This window comes from Lactuca virosa, chromosome 3 (assembly GCF_052849685.1).
Source record: "Lactuca virosa cultivar CGN04683 chromosome 3, Lactuca_virosa_CGN04683_v6, whole genome shotgun sequence".
Taxonomy (NCBI): domain Eukaryota; kingdom Viridiplantae; phylum Streptophyta; class Magnoliopsida; order Asterales; family Asteraceae; genus Lactuca; species Lactuca virosa.
Window position 1 is genome coordinate 335,243,907 of NC_136428.1, and position 10,687 is coordinate 335,254,593.

General features: G+C 45.2%; 1 protein-coding gene across 1 annotated transcript; it reads right to left on the reverse strand.

Annotated features, from left to right (window-relative positions):
• Nucleotides 1-952: 952 nt before the first annotated feature.
• Nucleotides 953-1,651, reverse strand: LOC145164789 (uncharacterized). Its single transcript, XM_079083468.1, has one exon. The coding sequence runs from the start codon at nt 1,649-1,651 to the stop codon at nt 953-955; it is 699 nt and encodes a 232-aa protein (XP_078939594.1).
• Between the last annotated feature and the right edge of the window lie 9,036 nt (nt 1,652-10,687).

Genomic DNA, 10,687 nt, shown 5'->3' on the forward strand with positions numbered 1-10,687 from the left:
TTAAAGGAAATTTATCTCTAGATTGTTTAGCCCGAAAACAAACTTCACAGGCTTTATTCATACTACCCCTAAGGTTACAAATGGGAGGAAGGGATTTCACCACTTTTTCTGAAGGATGTCCCATTCTCTTATGCCATAGCTCTAACGTGGAGGTTGCTGCATTCACCGAAACATGAAGAATTGATCCACCTTTCCCAAAGTAGTAAAGTCCATCCCGTCTAACACCCGCTCCAATCAGCCTCCTCGACCGGTCCTGTATAACACATACAGAAGAATCGAATTGAGTAATGCACTGCATATCATCATTTAATTGAGAAACTGAAATCAAATTGCAACTTAATTTAGGTACAAAGAGAACACTCTTAAGAGTGATGGTCTTTGAAAGTCTAACACAACCCTCACGGATTGCAATGACCTTTTTACCATTTGGAAGACCCACAAGACGACCAGGTATGTTACGTGTATTTTCCAACCAAGAAGCATCACCAGTGACATGGTGTGTTGCTCCTGAATCGATAATCCACAATCGTTTTTTAAACTCACCATTCAATCTTTCATCTATAATCTTGGAAGTACTCATAAGACCGGTTAGAGCTTTCCATTGTTCAGCTGTAAATAATAGCGATGAGTTGCTATTATTTCCAGCCACTATACCTCCTTTGTGAGAACCTGCAGTGACTGTGTTTGCTCTTACACTTCCTCTCCCTCGTCCGCCTGATCTGCCTCCTCGAGTGCCACCATCAGGCCTGTCGTTGTGTTCCCACCATTCAGGATACCCTACTAACTCGAAACAAGTATTAGCTTCATGACCTGTTTTTTTGCAGTGAGTACAACTTAGATGTGACTTATTGGGTTTGTCACTTTTTCCTCGTCTCATGTTGGCTCCTACTTTAACAGCAAAACCCAGAACTTCTGCTGGTTTTTCCTCCTGAACAGCCTTTGAAGTTCGTACTCATTCATCTTGCACTACTAGTTGAAAAGCCTTGTCAAGTGAAGGGAGCGGATCCTGAGATAGAATGCTAGTTCGTAGAGTGGAGAAGTATTCTGAACATAGACCCATGAGAAACTTATTTAACATATATGTATCTCTCCTGGTCTCGTGTCTAGCTCCAGCTGTGCACTCTGTACAACACTCACAGTTAATTATAGGCTCATGCTTATAAAGTTCTTCCCACAGTGCAGTCAATTTGCCAAAATATTCTGCAACAGGCACGGTTCTGCTCTGTTCACACTTTGCAATTGAAGCCTTTAATTGTTGAATTCTAGGTCCATTAACAATCGCATATCGCGATTTCAAGGTATCCCATAGTTTATTCTCATCCCTATATTTAGAGAGATAGCATTTTACCTCTGGTTCGATGGTATTCATGATCCATGAAACCAACATCGCGTTGATAGTGAGCCAATCTGAAGTCGTACACGGAGGAACAGGGCCTGTGATCGTCCCGTCAAGAAACCCAAACTTTCTTCGTGCTTCTAATGCCGTCTGTATGTCTCCTGCCCAATCATCATAGTTATCCCCATGCAGTCTTGTTGGAGTAATGAAATCACCTAGACGGTCTTGTGGTCCAAGAAAGAAAGGAGAATTGGATTCGATTTTAGGTGGTGACGATTTTGAGCCCTCTGAAGATTCTTCTCCAGATTTCGTCATGTTTTAGGGTTTTAGGTTTCTTAAACCCGCTCTGATACCATGAAAAGTTGGTATGAATTGCCTTGTTTATTCATTGATTTTCCAATGTATTTATACAATTACAAATCTTTATCAGAGACTAACCAACTAGGAAAAAGATAAACATAATGAAGTTTAAATAGAGATAAAACTAAGTGCCAGCTAATCTTATCGCAGCTAATCTTATCGTTTCCTAACAAAATGTCTTCCTTTGATCTTTTCTTTTCTCTTATGCTTTTATTTCAAACTTCATTACATCCACTGACCTTTGATCTTTTATTGCTTGGCTGTATCTATATAAGAGTGAGAAAAATACATTAGAATTCAATTAATATATGGAATCATATTTAAAGAATTACAGGTGTGAAAATGGAACTATTTAATAAAAAAATCCATTAACATTAATCATGGGTCAAATGCATCTCTTTTTAAGCAACATATAGATTGGCATTGTAACATGAGTACAACCCTGGTAGCTCATCTTAAGTTGTACTACAACTTTAACAAATAATAATAATTCTAGAACCAAACATAGTTCAAATCTATTACGTTTTTCCATTTCAAAACAATTGACTTGTTAACCATTCAGATTTGAGCAACTATTGATATATACAGATTCAAGCGTCCGCATGTTTGAGTTGATAAGCACCCCAGTCTTCTCTCCTCCTCCCAACTCCTTCTCTAACAGTTTCTTGCAATTGAAGATTAGAAGTGACTTGATCTTCTGCCCTCCTGGGAAAGAGACTGATGTAACTGAATCACAATTCCTAATATCCAAAGCCTCCATGCCATCTGGACAATTGCAATGCTCCAAGCTGTTACAATCCCATACTTCCAACCCCCTAAAAGATGTTAGGCTACTCCCACTATTAATATTATCCTCCTCTTTCTCCCCTAAACTCACCAAATTTTCACATTCTCTTAAATCCAACTTTTTTAAATTCATAAGAACCTTACTCGCCTCTGCTTCTGATTCCCACATGTATCTTATTTCATTACATTCCCTAAGGCTTACTTCTTCAACTGCCCCAAGATACCCTATCATACATCTCCACAACATACAGACAATGCTAAAAATGTTCTCAAACTTTTTGCTTCTTTGAGTGGCTTAAACCTTCCATAAACCATGAAACGCTCACAAACAAATGACATATGGCGGTGGTTTTGCAAAGCTTCCTTCCTACTGTACTCCTTCATCCCAACATCTAGCCTTAAAAAAAACTCCAGCAACATGCATGGCCAAGTCATTCATGAGGTCATGCATCACAAACAATGATTCATCATTAGACGAATGTTGAAAAAATGACCTCGACAATAATTCTTCAAAATATTCGAGACCCAAGTGTTGCATGGACTTGCTTGTAGTAGAGTGGTGCAAAAACCCTTCTGCCATCCATAACATAATCAACTCCTTCTTGTCGAACACATAGTCTTTGGGAAATAAGGAGCAATATGCAAACAACTCCAAGTAAGGATTGTAGAGGGAAAGAGGACTCCATTATTTGAGATCTTTGGTGCATTTTGGTAGAGGGAAAGAGGACTCCAAGCAAGGATTGTGAAGAAGTTGCTAGATCTGCTGCTTAGACATCCAGGAGCTTCTATTCAATGTATAAAGTTCGTACCTTTCTCTCTTGTTTGGATAGATCTCATGGTTTTAGAGTTAGGGCTTCATTTCCATCTTATTTTGGGGACCTTGAAGGTTTTGAGAACCTTCTTAGAAATAGACATCAGATCTGGACCTTGTGAGGTCCCTAGAGTCGAAAGTCCCCTGCTTTATGCAGCCATGATAGCCCCTTGAATGAGAGACTTCTTCTCAAGCTTGTTCTTGGCATTTTTAGCCCTTTGGTGCTATGCATGAACGTAAAGCTCGAGGCTTTACGTGATATTCAGGCTTTGAGAGCTTAGATCTAGAGTGTGAGAGAGTTTTCTGCCTTGAAATCACCTGAATACAAGTTGAGACCGAACGGACTCGCCGAGTTGATGAGCCGACTCGACGAGCCGGTTAGGGTTTTGTCCCGATGAACTGAGTCAGATGGTGACCCGTCGAGTTAGGGGTTAGCTCGTCGAGTTGGAGCTTGTCGGGGTTGCCATGAATCGACTGGACTCGACGAGTCTAGTCAAAGTTGGACCGTTGACTGGAGTTGACTTCTGTTGACTTTAGGGTTTGGTCAAAATGAGTGAAAGAGGTCAGGGAAGGGTAGAATGGTCTTCTACACACTTTTTAGAGATAAGAGTAGGATATTAATTTGTGATAGGCGGAGGCTAGACCGAGTGCAACGACAAGATTTTTCAAACAAAATTTTCCAATTTAAAATTCATAACAGATGTCTTTATCATTAATTCTCATAAAAACAACCAATAAGTTCTCAACACAATTATTCAATCCAGGATCCACAATCATAGTTCAACATCAAGTGTGTGTACAATCACGCCGGTGCCTTCCCGCGATGCTCGGAAGTACCTGAAACACATAACACATAACACGGTAAGCACGAATGCTTAGTGAGTTCCCCAAAATACCACATACATATAAATTAGCCACTCGAGGCTATAGATCTATGATGCCTTCCGGCCAATGTGTCTCAGTGGACTTTCCGGCTCCACAACTCGGGTAGACCTTCCGGCCCTACCCTGATGACCTTCCGGTCCTACTCTGTTGACCTTCCGGCCCAACTCTGTTGACCTTCTGGTCTAAGCCCTGTCGACCTTCTGGTCCGAACCAGAAAACTCATAACATAGCATATCACTAAAAACATATATCACATATAACACCTAAGCACATACGCCCTTCCGGTCGCATGTAATTACCACTCTAGGTAAGGTATAGTGAGAAGACTCACCTCGGACTATCTCGGAATAATCTCGAACTCAAATTCCCGGTCTAGCCTTCGCCTAATCACATACAAAAAATATCTCTACTTAATAAAGGCTCTCAAAGGCTAGACTAATCCCTTCCTATACTCTCTCAGAAGGGTACAAGACCATTCTACCCCTCCAATGGTCCAAAGGTCCATTTGTTGACTAAACCCTAAAAGTCAACAAACGTCAACCCTAAGGAGTACGCGGCGCGTACCAGATGCCTACGCTGGGCGTACTCGACCGCTATGCTGATATCGGGCTGATTAAGCCCTACGCCCCGCGTACTGGGATTTACGCTCAGCGTACGTCCCGGTTTCACTATTATCTCACTTGTGGTCTTAATCAGTTAAGACCTTGGCTCAAAATACAGATCTGGACCCCCTACAGCCTCCTAATCCATAAAGTCGAAAACTTTACGCCTTTGCATGGTTGTAATGGTCAACATCATCCAAAACACACCACTTCCTTCACTAAAGAGCTCATATCTCATGCATGGCTCACTCCTAACGTCCAAGATTGGATTTTTATGGATCTATAACACTTATACACTGAATATGGACAGATCAAGGTCTTATGGAGCTCCTTTACTCATAAAGTTTCCACCTTTGGGACAAAAACCCTAGAAATGGTCCATAAAGCTCAAATCAAAAAGGTTGAGAAAGCTTTGAGCTTTTTACCTCCAAATGATGCTCCAACCTCAGAAAGTTTAGATCCAAAGCTTGCCCTCCAACTCTAGCTCCTTCAATGGCACCTCCTTCTCTTCAAAAGCACGCAAGAACACTTTCAAGCTCAACCTCACTAACACAAGCTCTAGAACGAGGGTTAGGGCACACTTAGGGTTTTGCTCTCTAGAAATGGTGGCTAAAAGTGAGGCCATAATGTTCCTTATATAGGGCTCACCCCCATAATTAGGGTTTCAATCTGGACCTAGTGCACCCAACGTACACTATGGTCCGCCCAGCGTACTAGGTAGACTCCGCGTCAAGAATACACTCATGAGTACGCGCAGCGTACTCTCCTTTACGCCTAGCGTACTCAGAAGCCAAACATTCCTTTCAAGGGATAATTTTGACAACTCGAGGAAGATAAGGATCAAAGAGATATACCTGAATTCTGGGATGTTACACCGAGGATTTCGGGCACGAGACTTTTACTAGCTATCTTACGAGGTGAGTCTTCTCACTATACTTTACCTAGAGTGGTAATTATATGTGACCAAAGGGTCTTATGTGCTTACTTGAGTTATGCATGATTGTGTGATATGTATTGTATGATATATTATTTGTTGCTTAGACCGGACTGGAGGGTCCAACGAACCATGAGGCCAGAGGGTTCTCAATCAGACCGGATTGGAGGGTCCAACGAGCTAGACCGAACTAGAGGGTCCAACGAGCGAAGGGACTGGAGGGTCCCGCTGAGACACATAGACCGGAGGGTCTTACAGAGTATAGCCTCGAATGGCTAAAGTGTTGTATGTGGTATTTTGGGGAACTCACTAAGCATTCGTGCTTACCGTGTTATGTGTTATGTGTTTCAGGTACTTCCGAGGATCGTGGGAAGGCACCGACGTGATTGTACACACACTCTTGATATGGAGCTATATTTGTGGATACTGGATTTGAATAATTGTATTGAAAACTTGTTGGTTGTTTTGAGAATTAATGATGAGACATAATTTTTATGAGTTTAAAATTGAAAATTTTGGTTTAAGTTTTTTTTTTTGACGTTACAAGTTGGTATCAGAGCCTTGGTTTGAGGGATTCCGATACACCTACGGGCATATCTAGACTCAAACTGAGGATTTGAGAAAAAGTTTTCAAAAAGAAACAATTTTCTAAAAAAAAGTAAAAGATTCCAGAAAAAGCGGAAAAGAGTAGTGTGTACAATCGGCCAACGCCCGAACGGTGATTTCCCAAAATACCCTTACGTTATGTGTTATGAGATGTGTTATGCATGCTATAGTAGGCTAGGTATTTATATTTAGGACTAGAGTGGGCCTGATTTGTGATGACTTAGCCTAGGAGTTACTGCTACTGTGAATCTCTTCGAGTGTGAGTAGGTAGCAGAGAGGAGCTTATGAGAGGTCTACTGGGTGGTAGCCTGCGCTCAGCGAGATATAGAGTACTTGTGAACTAGAATCCTACGAGGAGGACTTGGGGTGAATACTGATGTGGTGTGGAAGGTAGTATAGAGCCCGTACTACTGGAAACACTGGATCAGTAAGCAACCCAAGTAAGAATCCTTAGGGTACTAAGGAGCAAGTAGGGTTGAGTGATTGAGTGCGAGAATACTCGAGCGAGTCTCTGATTTCTTTTGTGTTGTGTTTCAGAGACATCATGGTGGGTACGCGCCACACTACAGAAAGCAGCGGTGTTAGAGATGATGAGATTCGCATGATGATTCATGATGAGGTGGTTGCAGCCATTCCAGCTGAGATACCAGAGATGTTTGGGTCTCTCAAGACCACGTTGATTGAGACATTTGACGAGTGGTACGCTGCTCTTACCGATGCTACTGTTGGTGCGGCCACCGCAACCGTTGTCGCTGCTAGGCCACAGGGGGGTGACTCGTTGCTGTATCGGGAGTTCAGCAACACGAAGCCACCAGAGTTTGATGGGACTCAGGATCCGATAGCCGCGATGAGATGGATCTCTGACATTGAGGGATGCTTCTACACATGTTCTTATCCGGAGCATCTGAGGGTATGGTTCGCGTTGAACCAGCTTTGCTTGGGAGCGAAGGACTGGTGGAAGTTTGTGACAACTGACTTTAATACTGCCGAGCTTACCGCGGTGACTTGGGAGAGGTTCACCGCTATGTTTCGAGACGAGTACGTTCCCCCGGTGGAGAGGGAACGGTCGGCCCAGGAGTTCTTGTCCCTCAAGCAGGTGACTGAGTCTGTGACTGTGATCACACAGAAGTTTCATGAGAGGGCGTTGTTTTGCCCTGAGCACGTGTCTACTGAGCAGGCACGTATGAGCCGATATCTGAGCATTCTAAGGAGAGACATTTGTGAGTTCGTGGCGAACTCGACATACCGAAAATTTGCCGAGCTCCAGGCAAATGCTTGGAAGAGGGAGATTGAGCTAGAGACTCAGGCCAGGGAGGAGACGGAGTCTCAGAGGAGGGATAGGCGGCCGGCACAGTCTCAGCCGGCGGCCAAGCGGGAAAAGCCCGTTGATTCGAGATTGGGAGGTCAGAAGGGCCGCACTTGTGGTACTTTTCTTGTGAGTTATGTACCTACTTTGGTGTTGTTTGACTTGGGTGCGAGTCGATCCTTCGTATCGCTGGCATTTAGTCGTCACATCAGTATCCGACGTGAGGCGTCGAGTCGACCTTTGAGAGTCTCCATAGCTGATGAGCATGCTGTTTTTGCGACTGATTTGATCCGGGGATGTGTGCTTGAGATTTTTGGAGTCGCGTTTCTGATAGATTTGGTATCTATCGCGATGGGGGATGTCTGTGTCATCGTGGGCATGGATTGGTTGAGTCGATTCGGGGCTATGATCGATTGTGAGCGTCAATTAGTGACCATCCAGAACCCTAGTGAGGGAGTACTTACAGTATTCGGCGAGGGTACCCGATCCGGTTTAGCATTTTGTTCGGCTGCTCGAGCGAGGCAGAGCTTGCAGCAGGGTTGCATGGGTTTTCTGGCGTATGTGTCAGATACACGGGATGTTACAGAGAGACCGAGTACTGTCGCTGGGGTTCCGGTGGTTAGCGAGTTTCCGGACTGTTTCCCCGAGGAGTTACCAGGTGTGCCTCCTGAGAGGCAGGTGGAGTTTCGTATTGATTTGCTTCCGGGGGCGGCACCTATCACCAAGGTACCCTATCGCCTTGCGCCGCCAGAGATGCAGGAGTTATTCTCGCAGCTTCAGGAGCTGTTGGGAAAGGGATTTATCCGGCCGAGTAGCTCGCCGTGGGGAGCACCAAGCCTTTTTGTCAAGAAAAAGGATGGTTCACATCGGATGTGCATTGATTACCGGGAGTTGAACAAGCTGACGATCAAGAACCGTTATCCACTCCCGAGGATCGACGATCTGTTCGATCAGTTGCAGGGTGTATCTTGGTTTTCCAAGATCGATTTGAGGTCTGGTTATCACCAGATGAGGGTTCGTGAGGAGGATGTTCAGAAGACAGCATTTAGAACTCGTTATGGGCATTACGAGTTCGTGGTGATGCCTTTCGGGCTCACCAATGCACCAGCAGCGTTCATGGATCTCATGAACCGGGTATGCAGGCCTATGTTGGATCGTTCGGTGATCGTGTTCATCGACGATATTTTGGTGTATTCGAGGTCTAGAGAGCAGCATGAGGAGCATTTGAGGGAGGTCGTCGGAGTATTGAGATCGGAGAGGCTTTATGCCAAATTCTCCAAGTGTGATTTCTGGTTACGAGAGGTCCAGTTCTTGGGGCACCTCGTTAATCATAATGGGATTTTGGTCGATCCGGACAAGGTTGAGGCTGTCATGAGTTGGGAGGTGCCGAGATCCCCCATCGAGATCAGGAGTTTTCTGGGATTGGCCGGCTACTACCGGAGTTTTATCAGAGATTTCTCCAAGATTGTTGTTCCTCTCACCAAGTTGACCCGGAAGGGCGTTGCTTTTGTTTGGGGTCCCGAGCAGCAGACCTCGTTTGATGCGATACATCTATATCGGGGTTAGGAGCGGTGCTCATGCAGAGAGGACACGTGATAGCATATGCGTTGAGGCAGCTGAAGCCTCATGAGATGAGGTATCCTACCTACGATTTAGAGTTGGGGGCAGTGGTATTCGCCCTCAAGATCTGGTGCCACTATTTGTATGGGGTTCGGTGTACCATATACATGGACCACAAGAGCTTGAAGTATCTGATGGATCAGCTCAACCTGAATATGCGTCAGAGGAGATGGTTGGATGTGGTAAAAGATTACGACTGAGAGATCCTGTATCATTCGGGCAAGGCTAACGTGGTAGCTGATGCCCTGAGCCGCAGGGCGGAGAATGCCCCGATTCGAGATGTGTGCATGAGGATGACAGTGGTGACTCTGGTATTGGATACCATTCGAGAGGCCCAGGCGGAGGCTGTGAGACAGGAGAACCGCAAGAGGGAGCGGGTGATTGGGCAGGTATCCGAGTTTGTGACGGATAGTCGAGGGCTTATGACCTTTAGAGGGCGGATTTGGGTGCCCTATACGGGTGGAGCACGTAGCATACTGATGGAGGAGGCGCACAGATCGAGATTCTCGATCCATCCCGGGGCCACCAAGATGTATTTGGACCTGAAGAGGGATTACTGGTGGCCTTGTATGAAGGGGGATGTTGCGTAGGTATTTGAGAGATGCTCGACCTACCGACGGGTCAAGGCAGAGCACCAGCGTCCACATGGTCCATTGCAGCCTCTGGAGATTCCCCAGTGGACGTGGGAACATATCGCTATGGACTTCATTACCAAGTTACCAAGGACGGCACATAGAGGTGACGCGATTTGTGTGATTGTGGATCGATTAACGAAGAGTGCTCACTTCCTTGCTATTAGTGAGAGCTCTTCTGCAGAGAAGTTAGCTGAGATTTATGTGAGATAGGTGGTATCTCGACATGGAGTGCCGATCTCGATTGTGTCAGATCGAGACGTGCATTTTACTTCCAGTTTTTGGAAGAAATTTCACTAGGAGCTGGGCACGCGCTTACATTTCAATACTGCATATTACTCGCAGACAGACGGACAGAGCGAGCGGACAATTCAGACGCTCGAGGATATGTTGCGCACCTGTGTCATGGACTTCGGAGGGAGTTGGGAGACTTATTTACCCCTGGCTGAGTTCTCCTACAACAACAGCCATCACTCAAGCATTGCTATGCCTCCCTTTGAGCTCCTGTATGGGAGAAGGTGTCGTACTCCCATCTGTTTGGGAGAGGTGGGGCTGAGAGTTATGGGCAGCACTGACATAGTGCTGAAGACGACCGAGCAGATTCAGCAGGTCAGACAGAGGTTACTGACGGCGCAGAGTCTTCAGAAGAGTTACGTGGATAGACGACGATCTGAGCTTAAGTTTCAGGTCGGAGATTTTGTGCTCCTGAAAGTTTCCCCATGGAAAGGGGTGATCCGGTTCAGGAAGCGGGGCAAGTTGGGGCCTCAATATATCGGTCCGTTCAGAGTGACCGCCAGAGTGGGTAAGGT